Source organism: Anomalospiza imberbis, chromosome 6, assembly GCF_031753505.1.
Source record: "Anomalospiza imberbis isolate Cuckoo-Finch-1a 21T00152 chromosome 6, ASM3175350v1, whole genome shotgun sequence".
NCBI lineage: Eukaryota > Metazoa > Chordata > Aves > Passeriformes > Viduidae > Anomalospiza > Anomalospiza imberbis.
In genome coordinates, this window is record NC_089686.1 from 54703031 (window position 1) to 54725770 (window position 22740).

At 43.9% G+C, this 22740-nt stretch overlaps 1 protein-coding gene across 2 annotated transcripts in view; it reads right to left on the reverse strand.

Annotated features, from left to right (window-relative positions):
* Positions 1 to 22740, reverse strand: part of ABTB2 (ankyrin repeat and BTB domain containing 2) — a 121771-nt gene that overhangs the window by 37716 nt on the left and 61315 nt on the right. For both annotated transcript variants that reach the window (XM_068194282.1, XM_068194281.1), the window contains exon 2: positions 1768 to 1914. In XM_068194282.1, coding sequence (XP_068050383.1) covers positions 1768 to 1914 — 147 coding nt within the window. The remainder of the gene's footprint in view (positions 1 to 1767; positions 1915 to 22740) is intronic.

Here is a 22740-nt window from a genome sequence, read left to right on the forward strand (position 1 = left end):
CAGATTTTTAAAAAGTTCCCAGAGCAATGACCCCAAAGCTGGTCTTTTTGCAACAAGCTTACTTTAGGCACAGCTCTGTTTAATCTCCTTGTGTTGTGGTGCATTCCAAACTCCAAAAAGCTTTAAAAGCTTCATCTTTGAGTAGTGTGACTACCAACCAGTGAGTTGAATTATTACTATACTTAGCTAGGATCTGTTTTTTCCTTAGGAGAATCTCTGCTGCTTTATGCTTCACAATCCCCTCAAACTCTCACAGGAAACATGCTCTATTGTGTCCAAAACTACAATACTGGGAAAGGATGGAACCGAAATAGTCGCCCCATCACAAAGCTGGCTCCTGGGAAAGCAACCTGAGTTCAGTGGTGCCACATATGCCTTAGCAACACCTCCCTCTGAAATTCTTGGGAAGTTATTATTTGCTCATTTATATCTAAAAGCAATACACTAAATTTGTAAGTCAGAAACCCTGGGGTTCTGCTGTTACACAGGAGAAAGCCCCACAAAGCTACTGTATGTCTAAACATGACATTTTTAGTGGTTCAGACCAATGGGGTATTAAACATCTCAGCTTGCAGTCTAAAGCCCTGCCACTCCTTTGTTGTACAGCACATTCAGCTTTAAGGACCCACTTCAGAATAATAAAAAAATCCTTCTAACAACTCTGGCTTTCCACTTCAGTAGCTCCAGGATCCGCACGTTTTATGAGAGCATCACGGATCCTCCAGCGCTGGTGCTAACACAGAAGTCTGCACAGTTTATAGCAGAAACGCATCTGGAATTCAAATTTTCAGCTCAGAATAACGTTCCTTCTCCTTTGCACACTCACTCTATTTTTCTGGCAATGGGCAGCAACGTTTAAAAAAAAATTAAAAAAAAAAAAAAAGGCAACTGTATCAGGAGAGCCATTCACTGGATGTACTGACCAAGTTGGCCAGGCAGGGATGGGGGAAGAGGGAGAGAGGAAGCTGTATTCAATCTCAGGCCCTCACTACAAATGATCTCTTGTGTTCCAGGATAAATAGAGGTGTGTTGAAGGAATTTGAAAACCTCAGACTAAGGCAGGTTGCAAAATAAATGGTGAAACACACAAACTCCTTACTGGCCCTGGCATTCATTAGCATTCAGATGGTGCAGGCTAAGAAAGTGATGCCAGCAGAAACGTTGCAAGGGGGAAAGTAGACCAGGAAAACCCAAATCATTTTTGTTTACTTTAAAGGGGCTTTGTGAGTACTCTAGGAATGGAACATTTCATTTGGTCAGCTTTTAAAAAAAAAGGGGGTTGAACAAGTTTTTGTTACCAGAGTGCTCTCAGATTTTCTTTTTCCTTCACTTTTTGTTTTTTAAGTAATCAAAAAGCTTTTCCTTGAATATCCCAGACATTTCCACTGCAGAAACACTAACCAAGAGAACCCTCTTTGCTGTCTTTGGGAGGTTGACTGTGCTCCACAAATGCATAGGAGAGCCTCCAGAGGCATCTAGGAAAGAGCATCCAACTTTAGCTGGCCGTAACATCTCTACCAAAAAAAAAAAAAAAAAGAGGCACATCTCACACCTCTCCAGGTGAATTAGACATATTAGACATTAAGCAGACTAATGAAACCAGCTGATTTTCATAAATAGCACCACCAGACAATTACATCTCACCCAACATTAAATGCTGCTCACGCTGCCAACAGTGGCAGCACTCTTGCTGCCCCTCAGCAGTGAAGGGATGGGCTCTCCTGCTCTGCTGGAAGAGCCCCATGGTGGATTACATCCCAAACTTACTCAGCTCCGAGATGCTCCCGACGCACGTGGCCAGCAGGGACTGCTCCAGGGTCCGCAGCTCCAGCTGCGCGTAGGCGTCAGCCCGGCCGTCGCTGCACACCGAGCCGTCGTGGTAGGGGCTGAAGTAGGCAGGGAGGGACAGCACACCTGGGACAGAGCACACAGCACACCTCTTACAAATCAGCCCACACTTTGTGTGGAAAAGCAAATCCCTCCTGGAGGGATACAGAACTCACACTTTCTCCGGGAATTTTTGAACGGTTCAAAGGAAATCAAACAGCGCCGTGAACACTGCTGGAATGGCTGAAACAGGCTCCAGGGAGTAAGGTTGGATGTTCCTACAGCCTTTAAGAGCTGGAAACAAATTGCAGTCCAGATAAAACTATATGAAAAGCTTTGGTTAAGTCTCTATTCTTGTTTATACAACAACAGGGCCACGCACACCCGGCTTGCTGCTGAACAGCTGTATGCAGATCCCCAGATAGAAGGGCCTGATCTGGAGAGATGTGGAATATAGCCTGGAGTCCACCTCATCCCCACAACCCTGCAAACAAAACCAGGGGCTGTGCCAGGCCTTTGAACCTGCCTTGCAGTTTCAGGTGCTCAGACTGTGGTTTCTGCATGTGCGCACCTCTGGATGTGCCAAGCAACGCCCAGGAGTTCTGAGGTTGCCTGAATTTTCATCTCTGTAAATGACCCCCGTGTGAGAGAGAGAGATTAGGAAGGTAATTACACTGTACACACGTGTTTACCACACACATCTCCTCTCCATCAAATACACAGGAACTGATTGCTCCGTGTGGCACAGAGAAAAGGGGGAATGTGACCTCTGGAGTGGATGTGAGGCAGGGAGCAGGGTCTGTGACAGAGGCTGGGCTGGGAGAGTGACCTGCCCTGTCCAATGGCACCCTGGGGTAGGTGTGGTGCCACTGCATCCTGCCCTTTTTGGAGGGCAGGTGGACCCAAAAAGCCACCTGTAGTCACTCAGCCATTGCTCCTGTGCCCTCACTACTGCCCCATCTTTAATTACAGATCCATCCCACAATTCCAGTAGCACCTCCTGGCCCAAATTTTCCCTGATTCCAGACAAGGCCACTCATAGCAGCCACGACTGCCTGTGCTCTTAGCCTGCTGCATCCTGTATTTCTGATTTTTAACTTTGATCCACAGCAATACAGTTCAGCTTGGACCCACGTTTCCTTCCTCCCTCACCTCCCGGCCCTGGGTCAGGCTGGGCTGCGGAGATCCTTTACTCCCGTAGCAGTGACCTCCTGTCACATAGGTGCTGTGTATTGTTGCCCAACAAAACCCTGCAGCTCATTGTGCAAGACCCTTTGTTTCTTTGTCTTGATGTTTTCTTTTGAGATTTTATGCTGGATTGATCTCTCCTACCCTTTTCACATCCTCTTTGCATCCTGCTTGTGGCAAAGCCAAGGGCTGTATCAAAAACTTCCTGGACATGATGAGAATAAGGGAATGATTTATCCTGTTGTGCTTCTTCACTGTACATCACTGTTAGTTAATGCAGAACGCTCTGCCAATGCCCTCTTAACCTGAATAATTAGGAAGTTGAGGCTTTAAGAGCTACCAGAAGCCATGCATGCAAACTAGAAGAGCTTTGCTTTAAATACACTATACAGAGCCTAAGCCACTTCCTTTTCCATGCCAAAGCTATGAAAGGATGTTTTAGAGACATATGGATTGAATTTATGGCAGAGGGAGAATGAAAACAGCCCGATTTGTCAAAACTTTCAAATAGAGGCACATAATTCTACAGAGGCGAAAACAGAAACTGGCAGCTCCACTGCTGAGCTCGGCAGAGGGAAAGAAGTGGGGCACATTTTCTCTGCCAGTCCCTTTCAGTTGGTTCTGTTTTCTAACAAGGAATTAAAAATAAAGATTTGCAGAACGCTTTGGCTCGCAAAAGGCAACAACATTTTCTCAGTTTTCCAGTTCACAGTTTGTCAGGTGACGCGTGGAAACAGGGAGGATTTATTTACCTTTGGAAAAACAACTCATCCAAGATAGCTGTGGACAAGATTTATGCTGCCACCTGCCTTGGCACAGCTGAGGAGCATCCTTTAGGCACCAGAGAGGAATAAGGAACTCACCAAGACTTTGGCCATGTACCAAGGCCCAGTGATGCCACCGGGGATTTTCCCTGGGATCGCAGAGGGGATGAATGACATAAAGATTCCAAGGCTCCCCCATGTCTGGCAGGTCTCCACAGGCACAAGCAGGCCTGGGAATGAGGACACACCTCTCAACACTGATTTTGCAGCAGTGGGAAGTGAAACAGAAATGTACCCCACAACTATTCTACTTACAGCACCCTAATCAGGATTTCCTCTCTGATCCCCTTCCAGTAACTCCAGTAAGTTGGAAAAGCATCATTGTTGCTCCTCAGATCAGAAATTCAGGCAAGGACATCTGCAGTCAAGCTTTGCCCAGTGATGTCTTAAGGAGGAACAGGACTTAATCTTTAATACCAATTAAAACCCCCCTTTTGTGATAACAGGCAACTGCCTTGTGCTGATTATTTGTATCCCAAACTATGGTTCTTGCTCTCCTGCTTTCCAAATCATGGAATTTTCAGTCAAAAGGTGTTACAATGGTATAAACCATGGGCAGTTTCTGTCTGGCATTCACATTCCTGCATTTTCATATTAGTGGCAACACTGGTTTTAATCATGACTAGCAAGATAAGCAAAACTGCAACTGAAATAAATTGATCCACGTCAGAACGCTCTCAGTTTGATATTCACCTTTACTTCCTGATTTTTCCAAACTGTGTTTTTCCCACAAAACAATGTGAAACAACATATAATTACTGTGCAGGAATGAACCACTTGGGCAGTATTTTTAATTAAGATTTTAAGTACAGGATCCAAGCCCTGGTGAGAGACTGAATTCAAGTGTGGCTTAGCTCAAACCTCAGGAGCAGCGGGAGCTCACAAGTCACCACTGGAATGGCCCGATTCTCAATTAAAGCATGGCTAGCTAACAATTTTTTCCTGATCTTTCCATAGCTTTTGAAACAGCAGCTGGAAATAAAGCCATATTTATTCTGCCTCAGTTAAATATGAAACCTGTTCACGAGCACTTGCTGCCAACGCTCTTAAAAGGCAGTCACGACTGGGTGAATTCCAGTTAAGCAGTTCCTTAAACTCAAATTATTCTGCTTGCCTGAAGAGTTTGAAATTGTTGTCCGTAATCTGATGCTTTTTAATAGCAACTGAAAATGTTTCCAGTCTGAGCAAGATCCAGGGAAAATTCTGTTCACACTCCTGGACATCTTTCTGCTTTAAGAGGTGCAGCAGCTCTGCGGAGAGCTTTGGCTGACACTTGATGGCTCCCCTTAGCAGGGCTGGGCAAAGCTCTTGTGTGGCTTCCAGCACGTGCTGCAACACCTCTGCCCTGGAGACAGGCTGGGAGAGCTGGGAATGTTCAGCCTGGAGAGGGGAAAGGTCCAAAGAGAATCTAGGGGCTCCAAGAGAGCTGGAGAGGGGCTTTGGACAAGGGCATGGAGTGACAGCATAAAGGGCAATGGCCTTAAACTGAAGGAGGGTGGGTTTACATTGGATGTTGGGAAGGAGTTTTTTACTATAAGGGTGGGACAGTTTCCCAGAGAAGCTGTGGCTGCCCCATCCCTGGGAGTGTTCAAGGCCAGGTTTGACAGGATTTGGAGCAACCTGGTCTAGGGCAAGGTCTCTGCCCATGGCAGGGGGTTTGGAACTATATTGTCTTTAAAAGTCCCTTCCAAGCCAAAGCACTGCCTGATTCTATGATTTCCCCAAGCTGAGCAGTCAATCCAGTTCCTCAAGAAGGACAATTCCTGTAAGGAACCCCAGGTCCATTTCTGAATGTCCTCATAATTCAGAGGCTGGCAACAAATTCTGTTCTTTTGCTCTCAGGATACAGCAAATGCAGACCTTTCCTTGAATTTTGCTCTGAGATTAGAATGTTTGACTTTCCAACTACCCACGGTCCCTTCACACCTCACAGGGACTTGACATCCTTTTCACCTTGTTGTAATGGTTTTCTCTGGGTTTTCTCCAGTCTGGACCCTTGATGTTGGCAGACAGCTTCCTAGAGATTAACTCATCATCCATTTGATGGCTTTCAAACACTTGTATGATGTCTAGAGGTTAAGATGGGGCCACTCACAAGTGGCAAAGGGCCAAGGAGTCTTGGCTGGAAAGCACTCGAATTGTGCTGTCTGGGATTCCTCATGGAAATTGCCCAGGGTACTGATTTCCTTACTTCAGAAATGCACTGGCTCTGCTCATGACAGATTAGGCAAAGAATCAGGAATATAATTAGGACAGGGATATCCATCATAAACTACTGACACGGAAAAACTGCTTTTTTAAAAAATAAACCTAGCAAAATGCATGGGACAATATAATGTGCTATTTATACCTAAACACTTCCATAAAACAAATCAGAACAGTAGGGAAAAAAGCACCTCTTTAGCCAAACCAACCAGAAAGCCCTTGGAAAATTCAAAATCATCTCTATACGTTATAAATTGCTGCTAAAAGCCCCATGTGTGAAACCAGGAGCGCTGTGAGTATGCTTGAAAAATGCATTAGGAAACCAAGCAGAAATCCCTACACCAGTGTGCTTTTGCCATGTTTGGCTTGGGATAAATTCTGCAAGAAACATTCCGGGGGGTGGGAACGACAGCAGATCCCTGTGAACTGAAATTCTGGAAGGCCCAAGTTTGAAGGCGGACGGTGACAAGCTGACTGCGCTGGAGTTGCCAAATCCCACCAATTCCAGCGGAGCCGGGGGAAAGCTCAGCCAAGTGCAAGTGCAGTTCCCACGTTGGAACGTGGCCATGACATCAGGATGGCTGTCACCTTGCACAAAGTCCTGCCATTCTTCATGGCCAGGAGCATTCAAGGCTCTCCTTGTTTTCCCTTCCCCGTTCTCCCACAGCACACAATGCCCCGCAGTTCCCTCTTGCCAATCAGTTCCCAGTGTGGAACACCAGCAGGAATTAATGCCAGTTCTTGGAGTTCTGTTTTCTCCTTGCTGACCTACCGCTGCTAGGAAAGCTCAACCCCTTCTTTATTTTATGAAATGAGATGGGATCATTTTGACAGAACATAAACAAACCCCTCCGAAAAACAGCAACCAAAGTGTCCCTGATGGAGCTCCCTCAAAATCTAAACACATCAAGCTCTATAATCAACTCCAGCCATGCTATAGATGGTGAGAGAGGCTTGTGATCAGGGAACAATGCACCTAATTGCTCATATATAGGAAAAGAGCGTGGCTTCTGCTAGAAAGCAGGCAGGCATCTCTCCCAGTTTGTCAGTAGTAAGAAAAAAATCAAACACAGTTTCCTATATCTGCATCCACATTAAACAGTAATTCTGTAATTGGAAACAGGAGGAGAAGCAGAGGAGAGAGGAGCTGCAAGTGGAGGAGATTTTTAAATTCTCTGCAAGTGCTATGCTGGATCTCTCCACCAAAGAGCTGATGTCCTAAGGGGACACTTCTGGACACCTCAGAGTCACACAGCCCTCAGTCTTGGTCTTACTGATCACAGAGACAATATTCTCTCCAAATTAACAAAATACAGTTTTCCTGGACTTCAGGAATGTTATCAGAGAATGAGTTGCCTTCACGCTCACAGTCTTCCCGTAGCTCAATGTCAACAGGTATTTCTTAAGTGAAGTACCAAAATAACCCAGGAGAGACTTATAAAGCACTCTCAAAACTCACCACCCCTTTCTCCTGGGATGGAGGTCACTGCAGCAACTGGAAGTCTAAAAAGCAGGGAAAGCCACGGAGCACACAGCCAGGGAAAGGGCAGGAGCCTGTGGACCATCACTACAAATGCCTCCCTAGACCTAGGAAACTCCCTGTGCCTGTCTTCATCCCACACATTTTGCTTCCCTTTTGCTATGAAAATGGTGGAATTGGACAAAGGTAGGAAGGATCTGTATTCCATTTGAATCCAGCTGTGATATACAGGCTTGCAAATTACTATAAATGTAGGAGAAAGGCCTTGGTTTAATACCAAGTCAGAATTTACTGAGTCACTAATCCCACTTCCATACCCCTGTGGTCTTCTGGACAACCACTAACCTGGCCTGGCCCCAAGCACTTAATTGAACATAAGCACAAGGGAACATATCCCGGGCTTGCATTGTCACAACTGCCAAAAAACACAGCACAATGACTGTCCTCGTTCCCGTTTCCGAGACAGAGAAACACGGGCAAAAGGAAGAGAAGCAACCACAAAACTCCTGCACCAGAACCAGCATTTGGCAAAGCCCAAACCTCCCAGTTCAAATTCCCAGTATGAAGCTGGGCAGCACAGAGCCATTGCTCCCTGTTCAAAATTCCCAGTATGAAACTGGGCAGCACAGAGCCATTGCTCCCTGTTCAAAATTCCCAGTATGAAACTGGGCAGCACAGAGCCATTGCTCCCTGTTCAAAATTCCCAGTTCAAATTCCCAGTATGAAACTGGGCAGCACAGAGCCGTTGCTCCCACAACCCGGATCCAGAGATTGGCAATGAATGGAATAACTTTGTGTGGCTTTAAGTGTAGGTTTGTAGAATTATGCTTCCTGTTTTATATGTCCTAATAAAAGGCCTTTGGGGATATAATCTGTAAATATAAACTGTAAATGCTTCCTACCATTATTACTTCCTACAACTACTTCTGAAGAGGAGTGTGTGTGCTCAGATGTCAACAAGTACATCCCTAAAACTTGGCTGATCCTTTCGGAATTTTGTACATGTGATTTTCCAGGCATTGGCTCTTCTATACAGGGCCCAAGGGCAGGCACTACACTGCAATATCAGTATTTAAAAAATCTACCAATTATCAATAAATCCATGTTTCCTGGACTCTTATTTTCAGGATCCACTACGGCACACAAAAGAGGAAACCCCATACTAGGTTAGAAATATCAATTAAAAAAACAAGTTTTATGAGGAGTGGGATAAACAGATTATGAACACTGTTAAAGAAATACAAAACCAGAATCCTGTGCCAAAAAATGACCGTGGTCCAAGAGGCTGAAGACTTGGAATTCCCTGCTTGTGTAAACCCTAACCAGTTTGATTAATCTCAGAGTCTCAGTCTGCTTATCTGGCAAATGAGGATATTGCTTCATTCCTGGTAAGGGTGGTGTGATAGCAGCAGTGCTCTTGCTTCATTTCTCATCCTCAACTTACTCCTTCATGCTGCTCAACATTCAGCAGTGTCCCCATTTCCCATATATGTCAACAGCACATTTTTTGCCCCTTACCAACAGCCCTTTTTTCATTTGCAAAGCCCTTTTTACCTTCAACAAAGCTCACCCAAGATGCAGTTACTTCTGAGATGAAAGGACAGATATTGTGACAATATTTAATTGCACCTCAGTGGAGTTTATGACATCAGAAGAAAACCTTTACCCAACTGTGAGAGGGTTAAGGAAAGCAAAATTATTTCAGACATGTAGAGATCTGGATGTGGATAAAATACTGGGCAGTTGTTCTGACAAACAGAGGAGAAATACTTGCATATAGCTTGCATATATATATATATTATATATATATATATATATATATATATATATATATATATATATATATATATAATATATATATATATATATATATATATATATTCTTTATAAGAAATTTCAAAGAAACAACATATATATATATGCAAGCTAAAAAAATAAGCTTTGTTTTTGAACGAGGGAGAGGTATGACAGGTAAGCAGTGGTAAGAGTCCTTCAGTGGCACTGCTGTGGGGATCAGAAAGCTTAGGGAGAAGAGGGTCCTGTCTTTGTTCCCCTGGAATCCTTTAGAAGTCTCCAATTTAGGTGCTTTTACAGTAAAACTAGCTTCATTTGGTGTAAGCAGTGGGACTGCAGCAACTGCAGGCACCAGCTCAAGCCCTCCTACCCTCCACAATACCCTCTTCTAATCCACTCCTTATTGTTCACTGTCCTTCCTGTAATCTGGCCTTTGAATCATGCCCAGCTCCCCAGATGTGATCTGAGTAAGCTCTTTGTACATCCCATAATGACCTCTCTTTACTTGCTTTCAATTCTTCTATTTATACATCCCATGATCTGTATGCTTGCCAAACAAAGAGGATAGTAAATTTATATCCTCAGCCACTCCCAGTTCCTTTTCTTAGGGAATGTCAAGATGGAGAATCTGACCAGGGAAGTACTCCAGAATAATCCAGTGCAATCCCTCCTAACGTATTCCAGAGCAATTTTTTGGAAGAAATTACCCCTGCATGGCAGCTTCTTTATACAGGTGAGTCCTTGGCCTGATAAAATCTACCCTCCTTAGCTTCTCCTGCCTGTTGCAAGCCATTAAAATCAGATTTCAGAAACCATGGCCACTTAATAATAAGCATCTAGACTACAATTACATCAGTTAATGACCTAAAATATCAGAGTGTCATAAAAGCTGATTACTCTCAGTTTATTTTTAAAAAGCCATGAGGAAATAGGAACTCAGCAGTAACCAACTTACTGCTCCTAAAGGAATATTTTAGGCAGCTCAGGGCCTGTCTCCTTTAGCTGTCAGCAACAGCAGTTTGGGTTTTGTCAGGGTGAAATATGCATCTGTCACTCAATACGAAATTGAAATTTTATCTGAGAAAAACACAGTGCAGTGCTGAGACCGTGAAGTCTGACCTCAGGAGGGCAAGGCTTGGAGGCTCCCCAGGATGAGCACATGCCTACCCTGCCTGCAGACAAAAATGATTCAGGTTTTGAGTCACCGGCCAGACAACACAAAACTTGGGGCGGGTGCATGGTGAGCAGTTCAGGAGAAAAGAGACAGCACCACTGTGGAGTTGATACCTCCAGTTTAATCTCCAGTATTATTTCAGCACAGTCAATTGCTCACAGCAGCGTTTACATGCATGAGTAATTCACGAATCACAAGCTTTGACATTTTTTACCCCAGCTCTGCCCGCAGCCCCATATTTGCGCAACTTTTGGGACAAGACAAACACAAAAAGCTTCACCATCCTGATAACAATGTTTGTGTTTGACAAGCACCATTAGGCAGGGTTTGCTCTCCAAGAGTATTTTGATAGCACTAAAGACCAGCAGCAACTCTAGCCCAGGACAGAAGCTATGCCTCTCTTACTTTTCATTTCCTCAAACAAACACTTGGAAGTATTTGGCAGTTTCCCCCCCCAATACAGCTGATTAGTCTCTTACTAATGACAGTATTTTGCAACTTTCTGCTTCCTCACATCAAAGCATCCTGGAGATCTTGTCAACAATGACCAATTGTTCAGACGCTCAGAAGTGAAGCTCAGGAATTCCACTTACTCACCAACTGCTCAGCTTTACCCTCCATCTGCAACACTTGAGCCCGTTTCTCGCATCGTGTGTGGCACTGGAGGACCATCTCATACCATCCCCATTCATGCCTGGCTTCCTTCCATGACGTCTTGCTCTGGTTTCAGCACCTATTTTACTCCCTGCTTCTGCATCTGAATTCCTCTTTCTTGTCCCCCATCACCTCCTCATTGTCATCGCACATTCGCTCAGGGTTCAACCTCTCCAAGGCTCCACACCAGTCCCAAACGAGAGCAGATCCAACATCTGGTTTTGACAGTGCCCTTCAGGGGTGGCAACACTTTAAGAATTTGGCAATATTTGTGAAGCTGGCAGGCAAAAAAAAAAAAAAACAAACCCAAAAAAAACCCCCCAAAAAACCCAAAAAACAAAACCAAAAAACAAACCCAACTGTACTACAAAGCTCTGGCCTGCCTCTCTACTGCACAAGTGCCAAGTGCATTTCAAAGTCTAAGTCTCTTGGTTGTAGCCATTTATAGTTTGTATAAAAAGCATAACTTGTATGCTTCCATTAGAGCCCTAAATATAACTGCCCTGAGCAAGTACTCGCTGCTCAAACAGGACCTCTTTGAATTTTGTTTCCAAAAGAATGCTGCTGCCACTATATTATTTATAGACATTTACATTAAGATCAGAATACTTGGTCAGGAAACCACTCTGATTAAAGCATCCCCAACATTGTTTTGTAACTCAGAAGAAAACTAGTATTTTTATTTTAAAACAGCAATTTTTTTGCATAAGCACAAAAAGCAGCAGTTCTCAGGATGGCCATGGTTCTTTGAAGAATTTGGAAACACGACCACATGTTCTGGGTTTTCAACATAGCATCTGTGTAGGAGATGAAAATTAGAATTCCAATCTTGATACACTTTGATATCTCTATCACACCCATGCAGCAGATCCATAATGGATTCAAGCATTCAGCCCAATTGATTTTGACAGCGTGCTGCTGTCTCAGGGCTTTCCTGCATGGGACTTCCAGTACTCCATTTCATAGCATGCAATTATTTTCCTGACACTTGGAACATTGTTATTTGTAGAGGTGAAATGAAGAAAAAAAAAAACACCCAAACATTTTTCATCATTTCAGGCAAAATGATGGAAAAACAGGGAAAATTGCCTCACAGCAGAAGAAAATTGAATGAAAATGAAAGAACTTTTTAGAGCAAGATCCACTAACTGACAAGAACTACACAGCTGGAAAAAAACTTCTTCATTTTAATGAGCAACCATAGCATTACCTCTGTCCATAAAACTTCTACAGTCACTAAGGTACAAAATAAAACCTCTATTTTCTATTTTGTTGGTTCTGTGTTGTTTTAATTTATGACTTTCTCTCTGAGGGCAACGTGGAGCATCTCCACTGCTGCGAGGCAGAGATGCACAGCATGGAAGGACTTGAAAAGCAAAGGTCCATCCCACACAAATAACCCCATCCCACAGAAGTAATCATTTTTTGGATCCAGCTGTTTGTCTGCAACCACCATATCCCAGCAATATTTATAGCTTTGATTATTACCAAGGGAAAAAAACATTTTGGAAGGCTTTTTAAATTTGTCATGGACTAAAGCAAAAGGCAGAACCATGGCAGAGGCAGATTTGGGGAGGCTAAACTGTCTAAGAATGCTTTTTTTTCTGTTCTTTTCACCAAATTATTGAAGTGACAGCTCAAATAAGAGACTGTTCTGTTAAAAAAGGACAAGCTGGTAAAGGCTAAAACTGGGCTGCCCTGCAGCTTCACTTATGGGTGGGAACAGACTGGAATAGGAGATAGGGAACATCACTTGGGACTTGGAAAGGGAAACTTATTTGGAGTTCAAACTGTACTTCAGAACACTCTTTTCCCCCAAAAGTAATACAATAATAACAACAGGGAAAGGAAAGGAGCACACAGAAGACTCAGAGAGGCTGGAAATAGATATGTGAAAGAAGGATGGTGGAAAAGGAACAGGAAAAAAAACCAAACAAACCCTAAACATTCCCTGATGGAAGAAACCAGTGAAAGAATGGGAAACCGTCCTATAAATAAGAGCCAATTCTGCACCTTTACCTTGAAAATATTTTATTTTTCCCCAAAATTCTTGAGGACCCAGTAACTCTGTATCCTTTAACCCCCAGTATCATTTGTCTCCCTTCCCCTCATCCCATTCCCTGAGAAGTGGCACAACAAACAAAGGGTGATTGAGCAGAGCTGGACATGCCTTGGCTTCGTGCTGATGGAACTTGATACCCACTGTAGCTGTGTGGGCAGAGTCATTCAGCTTCCAATGCCCCTTCCTGGGCTAATTTCAAGATCACCATAATAAGATAAAAAAATAAATGACTCAATTTTTTAACACTGAGCTTTGAAACCTGAGGTTACTTGGGTTTGATTTGGGGTTTTTTTGTTTTTGTTTTTGGTTTTTTTTTTTTGTTTTTTGTTTTTTTTTTTTTGCTGTTTTATAGTTCTTCAGGGCAGAACAATCAGACAAACAGAAAAATGTAGCAGTCTCCTCACTACCTGTTTTCAAGATGATCTTCACCTTCCTGCCCTGTTCTTCCTAATAAATCACTGATTTACTGTTAGGGCCCTGCAGGCTTGACCATTGCTTCTTCATCTCAGTGGGAGCCAAATGATGATTGAGATGCCAATATATTAGGCTGGCCTGATTCAAAGCAGGGTAAGGAACAAAGCATTTGTGCAGAGCGAAGATAAATGAATATAAATCAAGTGCTAAGCCATTTTCTGTGATGGATTAGCACCTTTCTTTGACCCAATAATGTCAAGGGGTCTCCAAGCTGACAGGAACTAATGTGGAAATCTGTGCTGTGCAAAGCCAGGAGGAATCCTGATCTCCAGCTGCACTGCTCCTCTGTTTGCATTTTGCTCTCACTCAGGTGTGAGCAATCCATCTCCCCTTGGGAAATGTCACTACCAAAAATTGCCCACCAAAACTATCTCTAGAGTATAAAAGACTTCTTGTATTCTGACTTCCTGCCTGTAATCCCATTCTTACCAGTAAACCAGCAGGTCATAGATGGTACCTAGGAAAGGAGTGGATGGAAAAACATTCTCAGTATCTCGCAGAACAGTCTGGCTGGGTTGGAAGGGATCATCTCAAGGAATCACCTCATTCCAACCCCTGGCCACGTTCTTCTTCCACTGTCCCAGGTTGCTCCAAGCCCTGTCCAACTTGGCCTGGAAAAATTCCAGGAACGAAGCAGCCACAGCTTCTCTGGGAGCCTGTACCAGGGCCTCCCCACACTCACAGGGAAGAATTTCTTCCCAATATCCCATCCAACCCTGTCCTCTGTCAGTGTGAGTCCATTCCCCTGTCCTGTCACTTCAAGTCTTTGTCCAAAGTCTCTCTCCTTTCTTGTAGCTCCCTCCAGGTACTGAAAGCTGCAATTAGGTCACCCCAAGCCTTCTCCCTGGTATCCGGTGATGTTGCCAAAGTACAAAACTATACAAAGCCAGCAGCAAAAAGCACATGTTTGGATCAAATCTGGCAACTGCAATTTTGCCAAAAACAGATGTGAGAGAAAAACCTCTTAGTGTACACAGAGAGAACTTCACTGGGAGTCAAGGCCAAACCTCTCAGCTCTGGCCATGTGCAGTAGCTAGAGCTGTATTGTATTATATTACAGAGTGGTTAAAATGCACTGCATCACTGGCTGGTGGCAAAGCTGCAGGGTTTGAGAGCAGGAAACACATCCAAGCCCTGCAGCTACTGCAGCCTCCACCACTGGCATTTTCCAGATGAAAAAGTCGTGTATGACTTGCCCAAAACAAGAAAAGAGCAATGTTTGTCCTGTGCCTGTGACACGAGCCGGGACACTTGGCTCTGTAAAAACAAGGGTTCTGTGCCTGGGCTGCTCTCCCAGCTCGCTCTGGACCTGGGTGCAGGCAGCCTGGGAAGCTCAAGTCCCCCAGGTGAGTGGCACTTGTTTAACCTGCTGGAGACTGAGTCACCTCTCACCCTCTCTGATGAAAGACCATCGATATTTATGTGCTCCAGGCTGAATTCCACCCTCGTGTCTCCACATTACACTGACGAGAGCCAGTATTTCAGAGACCCAGGGCGCTAAAAATTAACTGAAGGTGCTCTCATTACCACCTGCATTGTTTTAAATTTCCAGTGAACTACATCCTAAGAGACAGCAGCCCTGCTCCTCTTTGTCCCAAGCTTTGTACTCCTGGCCTCTGCTTTTGTCAATATTCTCTCTCAGCAGGCTCAGCTTTGGCTACATCACTTCCTTGCCTCAGAGTAAGCACTATACAAACATATAAATGCAAGTGCAGGCATAAAAGGCAGTGGGGAAATGTTTGGGGGCAAAAAAGGATGGGTGAGACTGCAGCACCCCCAATTTAGTTCAGCTTAAACTGCCACAAAATCACACCCTGCCAATGCCACCACATCTTGTGGAAATAACAGAAACTGCTGAAATACTGAAAAAATCATAAATTAAATAAAACCCCTTAAATTTAATCTCTTCTGCTTTCAGAGAAAATAGTAAAAGACTTTTAGAAGTCAATAGAAAACTTACCCAGAGTTTTGGCATTCTGAAGCAAAAGGAATTTGCCAAGTGCAAGAAGTTGTTTATAAGAAAAGAAACAGAGAACTGGAAGTGGTTCCAGAAAATTTATTATGACCCACCTGACTGTAGCCAAGAATATTACATCAGCCCAGATAGCCTGAGAACTGGAACAATGTTGCTCTCAAATTAGCAAGTTTCTGGTACCACAGGCAGGGAGAAATGGTTTTGCAGGAGGTCTGGGTTTGCTCCTCAGCTCTGATGGGCAAGGCTGCTTCTAAATTCACTCCCTGTGACCAGAAACAAAGGATTTCTTCTCTTTATTCCTGAGGTTGGTTGGTTAGGGAAATGGTGTTTATTTTAACAACATCTTAACATTCTTAGGGTAGTGAGCATCTCTTAGTAAGGCCTCCAGAACTCGCTGTAATCCACATGAGCTTTCTTGCTTCATGTTGAAAGAGGGATGACTACAAGGTAACTACTCCAGCCCAAAAGCCACAGAGCCCCTGGTGCTGATGGTGAGTTAGAATTAAATATAGTGCCAGCAAGCCAATGAATTCTGTGGTGCCACATTCAAAAAAGGAAAGCACAGCACAGGCAAAGAGGTCAGCTGACACTTAAGTAATTCAAAGATCATAATTAGAGAACACCTCTGCAATATTTAAACAATTTCCCTCCAAAATAAAACACAGCACTGATCAGTTAGAACATGACAGCTCATCCAACAACTTTCTCTTCCTCTCCCACTGCAATCAAAGCCCGAGTGTTCCCCACTGCAGCTGCAGGGTGATTTCTCTCATTTAGCAGCACTGATAAATTACCTATTTTATGAGAGTCTAAGAAGCCAAGACTCATAAACTCTCTGATGGAGCTGGCATGACATGCTTAATTCTGAAGCAGCATTATAGATGCCTTTTATCTTGAAGCATCTAAAAGAATTTTCTTATACATTATAACAAGGTGGTTCATCAGCAGTGCTTCCTGGAAAGAGGCTTTCTCTCCCTTCTCTTTTTCTCCCCTCACACTGGAGCATTCTGAGGAAAAAAGGTCTGAAATGCGGTTCTGCTTCTGAACATTCAGTTCTTACAACAGTGAATCTTCTTTAACAGGTCCAGCAATCTCCTATTAATCTCTCACCAGAGTTAACACTCTGGGGAAAAAACATAATCATCTTCAATCCTTTTGGGCTGGGGGAAGTTCCAGAATACAACCCTGAACCAAAAGCACTTAGTGCCTGAGCTAAAGCTTTCAGTACATCATCTCAGGATGAAGAGGCTCCCTTCAAGTTATCAGCATATCCTGACCCAAAACCTCCATGAATACCATGGGCATCCCCAGATGGAACAATACCACTTAAGCATTGACTCAAGTAAGAACCACATTGCATCCAACCACAGAGAGCTCAGTTCTTACAAGCTTGATCACATCATCCATAAGGCCCATGTTAGGTCTAAATCATACCATAGTTCATATTTTATGTGATTTTTTTTAATCTATAAAATACATAAACCACATAAGCAAATAGCTAATGAAAAGCAGAACACAGGAAATTTTACAAGGCAAACAGAGGTCATCTGTTTCAAAGAGGTTATGTTGTCATTTGTGTTTCTGCTGCCAAATGTCTTCTCCATGAATAAAAGAGCATTTGTTGCATCAGGTTTCATTCCCAATTTCACTTTCTGTATTTTGTCATGAAAAAGGAAACGCACTTTAGATACATCAGCATTTCTCTTCTCCTCACCAAGCACTGAGTAGGAAAATCACAGGGGCTGGTGGTTATTTGTTTGTTCAGGTTTTTTGTTTGTTTTTATCCACACCTGCCTGAAACCAGAGGCGTGGATTCCAAACTATCACAAAAAGCTGTGAAGGAGCATTTGGGCCCAATACACAAACACCGTACTTTGTCAAAATTGGGTTCATATTTAGGCTTCACTAAAGACATCATCACCACCCCTCTTGTTTCAAACATGGTTAAAAAGGTTTGGGTCTAACTGGAGCCTTTAGGAACAATTTCCATCTCTGCTCTTAGGTAGGAAGGAAAAGGTCTCTGAACTTATTTTCATGTAATAGACTGAAAAAACAAACTGACAATTCCTCTTTTCTTCTGGGATGCAATGAATAGACCCAAACCACTCTTTGCAGAAACACTGATTTATGGATTTGAATCGCCTTGGCCCTTCCTCCTTTTAAAGCAGTTTGAAGTTTCAAACAATGCCTCCCTGGTACAAAGCAAAGATCCATATCACTGTCTTTGTTTTCCAGCAGGAGAAACAGAGGCACAGCCATCAAAGTCCTTGGAAAACCAGTGCCCTGGAAGTCAGGGGAAAGGGTGGGAGAACAGAAGGGGTTATCAATAGTTCTATTCCTGTTTGCACATCTTTGGTGACCACATGGCACCCAGTGCCATGTCCAGGTGAAATCCATCTCCCCAGAGCAGATTTATGCAATATCCTCCATGGAACCTGCCTGACAGCCTAAAAGCTCAAGGCATTTCCATATGGATATGGCTTATTCAGTGTCTTCAGCTGGGAGGTACAACAAAAAAATAAATCATTTCAATGCTAGCCTACATTACTATTGTTTTGGTTACCCTCTGGCTTGTTTTCTCTATGTGCCCTTTCTCCTGAGGGATAGTGCCAACAAGACATGCACCTCTACCTAAAAGCAATGGAAGAGTCCAGAAGAAATGGACACATTCACTCTGCCACTCTCCTATTTTCTCCTTTTGTTAAACAAGCACCCCTGTTTTGCTTCACTGCTCCTGTGCACCAGGCTAACGGCTTCCAAGCTTTTTCCACAACAATATCCAAAGCCCTGTTCCAGCACAGTGTTCTGGATGGTTTTTCCAGTGCACACATATTCCCCCAGCTGACTTCTTTCATTTCCAAGTTATTGTACGATTAGAATGACAAGATGAGATTTATTGCATGGCAGACGTATCTTAAATAACCCAGAGAGGCGCTGACATTCCCAGCTCTGGATGGGGCCTGTGCAAACCCCTCTCTCCTGCTGGAAGGACAAGCTGAGATCAGATTGATGTGGAGGTTTTCAGCAGGGAATGATTAAAAATTAAAAAAAAAAAAAAGCTGGGGGAGAGAAGGTATTTTGAAGAAAAACTTCTCTATTCTCAGAAGAGGACAGCTATTTTGAGGCAGCATTAAAAACCCTAAGCCTGTGCTGAAACAGAGGTTGGAGTGGGAAAAGCCTTTGGAGGCTGGAAATGCAACAGTAGGTTTAGTACACAGCTCCTGGGACCCAGCAGCAGAAATACTGAATTTATTCCAGTCTGCCACTAAATCATGTGGCTAAGGCATTTCCCTCAGCTTTCTCATCTGTTAAACAGTTACCAGCCCTGCTTCCCACAGACCACGCCGCGGAGGTGCTGGAAAACGCTCCGCGATGCGAGGAAGGAAGTGGCAGGGCAAGACAAAAGCTCGCAGTGTGCGCAGGGGAAAAGCTCTAAACTGAACACTAAATTCCTGATCCACTGAGACCAAAGCTGAGCATTAGTCTGCTGCTTTATATAAAACATAACGCTGTATAGATCAGCCTCAAAGCAAGGCAACTTCAGAATTCTGCGTTTCCTCCAAAGAACTCTTGGTGGGGGAAAGAAAAAAGCCCCAGCCAACACAGAGCAAGACAACTCTCAGTGAACACAGCCATGACAAAGTGAGCAGCTGCTTCAAGACAAGTATTAACATGAAAAACAAGCACTTTCATGTCTATGGCAAGGCAGGTGTTGCTGCAATTATAGAGTTCTGGTATTTGCAATTAAATCCTTAATTCTCAACCAGTGCAGGGACAAGGCAGAGTTGGGGAAAAACCCAGGAGTTCTGTCTAGATCCACCAAAGGGGCTGCTTGTTGCCTCTGCGTTTGTGGCAACATCTGTGTCCTGATAAAAATACAATTTTTTTACATTTCCAAATCAAATTATGCAGCAAAGAAGCTGTTTTACAACAAATTATGAGATAAGGCTAAGTCTCTCTCTGCTGGCTCCCCAGCCTTCAAAAGCCTGAAGGGACATACATGAAAGGCAAAAGAGGGCATGCCAGTGGGAGCAGGCAAATGACTTCAAGATCACCAGTCACACACACAGAAAATTCCCTTTACAGGCACTGTCTGACCAGAGGGGGGGGGGGAAATCAATTTAAAAAGATTAAAAAAGAAGATCAATCCATTGTGGTGAGACTAAAAGACACCCAGCTTCACCAGCCATCTTCACTTTGAGCTTCACACAAAGCTCCACTTTGTTTGAAACTTGGAGCCTTGGAGCAAGAGATGAGCACGAGGCTTGCTCCGTCACAAGGTAGAGCACAGAAGGATGTTGTTTTTGGGGGATTATATCCCCCAGTTAGGACATTTTACTCCATGCCTCCTTTTCCATGCCAGGGAACTGAGGAATAACATGGGAATTTCTGTTCAACATGCACAGTTTCAATTCTCAACGGGCAAGGCTCATTTCTGCAGCACAGCTTCTCTCTGAGCAAAGTTCTGTTTCAGTTTGACAGAGGCTGCAGAGGGGACAGTTTGCCATAATTCTGCAATGAGTAATGAACCCACAGCGCTTCCATCTGCAGCATGTGACCCCATGGAACTTCCCAGAGGAGGAAAAAGCCTTTCCCTGCAGCCCAGCCTGGCTGGACTCCATCAGCAGCTACTCCCAACCCACGTGCCCCAGCATCTCCCTCTTGAATGGAACCAATCCATGCTGAAATTGTACTTATCACCCTCAAGTTTTACTCCTGACTCCAACTGTCATCTTTAAAAGAAAGTTCTTTCTTTCCTTGCAGTTTTCCACATTCCCAGCCTGGTTCTGAGCAACTCCCATCTCCATCTGACATTAATAGCATTGCCTCTGTGAGGACCTGCTGCACCATCCCTTGGGGCTGAACTGCAGACAAGTTTGTGACAGGCAGAGATTTAAAAAAAAAAAAAAAAAAAAAAAAAAAAAAAAAAAAAAAAAGGCTTATTTCATCACATAAGAGACTGATTTTTACTTTAATTCCAGACCAATCCCTTCCAAAAATAAAAATAAAAGGCGAGTAAATGGTCAGTTCAGCTTCTCTGCTGCCTTTCCCAAGGTCACGACCAAGGGCTGGCAGGCTCACAGCCAGGCTGTGAAAGGGATGAATTTCCCCTTCCTGATCTCTTAAAAAGTGCAACATCTTGGCTCACCCTTGTGCCTCTTTAATCTCTTTGCTGTATTCATACATTCTCCTCACCAACTAGAATGCAATTGCTGCTCCACAGTCTTTTGGTTTTTTCTTTTCAATAAATATTCCTTGCTCATTTTATTATTTAACATCACCTGATCCTGCACTCTGGAAGCAGAGTGATTTTGGAGTGCCCATAAATCACATCACAAACTAGAATGAAATAACTTTTTTTATTATTATTATTCCTGATATGTTTTACAGCCTATTATGGCAAGCAGCTTATCCTGCCACATATAAAGTCTAGATTAATTAACAAACAAACAAACAACCCCAAAAGCCAAAAAGAAAACAACAGAAGGCCCAGGTACCACCTGTAGCTCGTACTGCTGGAAGTAAGGGCTAAAGAAGTTGTAAGGAGGCAGCTCTTGCTGGAATTTCTACACTGTCGCCTTCACTGCAGTATCTTCTGCTTTGTGCTGGCCAAGGAAATACAGATCATCTTCTCACACAGTATTTCACCAACTAAAGTGTGCAGGTCTGCATGGTTCAGAATGACTTAGGCAGAAACCAGAAATGAAAAAGGTTTTTCTGGCGATCTCTCTAGATCTTCTGAAAAATAAACTGTATTAAGACAGTGGTTCCCTTCCAGTTTAAGGCAACAAAAGTCAAACTGGGAGTCTGCAATACCAAATTAAACAGCTAAAATAAGGTGTTATGGATAACAAAATTGGGGGGAAAAGATCCTCACACCAAGAAAGCACTTGGTATCTTTGCCTCATTAGATCACAAACTGAAGCCTCATGGAAAAGGATGGAAAAGGCTTATTCACACTCAATTTTCTTCCAGTTTTTGTGGTTTACAAGTGACATTTCTCTGCTTCTCTGTAATTGTGCTCAGGACAGAGCCTTGCCAACAATTAAGTGGTTTAAATGACTACGCAGGGTTTCATTGAAACAATAAAATTCCAGTGGGAATCCACATTGGGCCACCAGAATATCTGTGCTTTAGCTCTGTCCTGGAGCCTCTTAGCAGATGCCTGGAGCTGGATCCCCTCCCAGGTATCCAGTGGGATACAGCACAGTATAACCAGCAATCAGCCTCAGAAGTTCCTGTCCCCTTGGGTAAGGAGCGCTGTCCATGTCCAGAGCATCTCCAGAAGAGCACGCAGCGCAATGCCACCCTCGGGGCCGTGGCTGCACTGGAAACTGCCCTGCTGAATCCCAGGTGGCTGACTGAAGAAAAGGAGCAGGATCCCATCCCCACAGGGACACACACCAGCTCAATCCCCAAGATAAGAGGCCGTGGCAGGCAGCCTTCATGTTTAATTCCTGTGAGAAACCACCTTTCCCTGCTGCATGGGAATGACTGAGGGTAAAACTGTTACACTTGGAGATGAGAGGAGCCAGGCTTAAGTCACTAATGTCACATCAGCACCAGCCTGGTGGCTTTTGAAGCTGGCACTGTGTAGAGAAGGCTCAGGAAGGTACAGAACCTGCAGGAGGCTGGTGTTAACAGCTAGGTTTGGGTTAGTAGCTGAGGAAAAGCGAGAACAGCACAGGGATAGAATGAAATTGGATCCCGGCTCGGGGAGGAAAGACAAGGCTGTGCTGTGTGTGTAAACACACATGATGGAAAAGCGAAAGGAAAGCCAAAAAAACCTTGTCAGAGCTGACCACACTTGCTTTCCACAGCTGAGGTTTCCAGCCACCCTCTTTTATTAAAAAAGAAACAAAATAAATACGAGCAGAGCAGAGGATTTCTGTGAGCACAGTGGGTGTGGGAGCAGGACACGTATGACATAAGTTGGTGGCACAGCAGGGCTGTGAACCATATGGTAATCAGAGAAGTTCCTGCCCAAACAATGCACACAGTGTTGGGCTACAGGTTGTGTAGGCAGCAGCCCTGAGCTCATGGACTGAGAGCTGGAAAAGCCCCCAAAAGAGTCTGAACAGC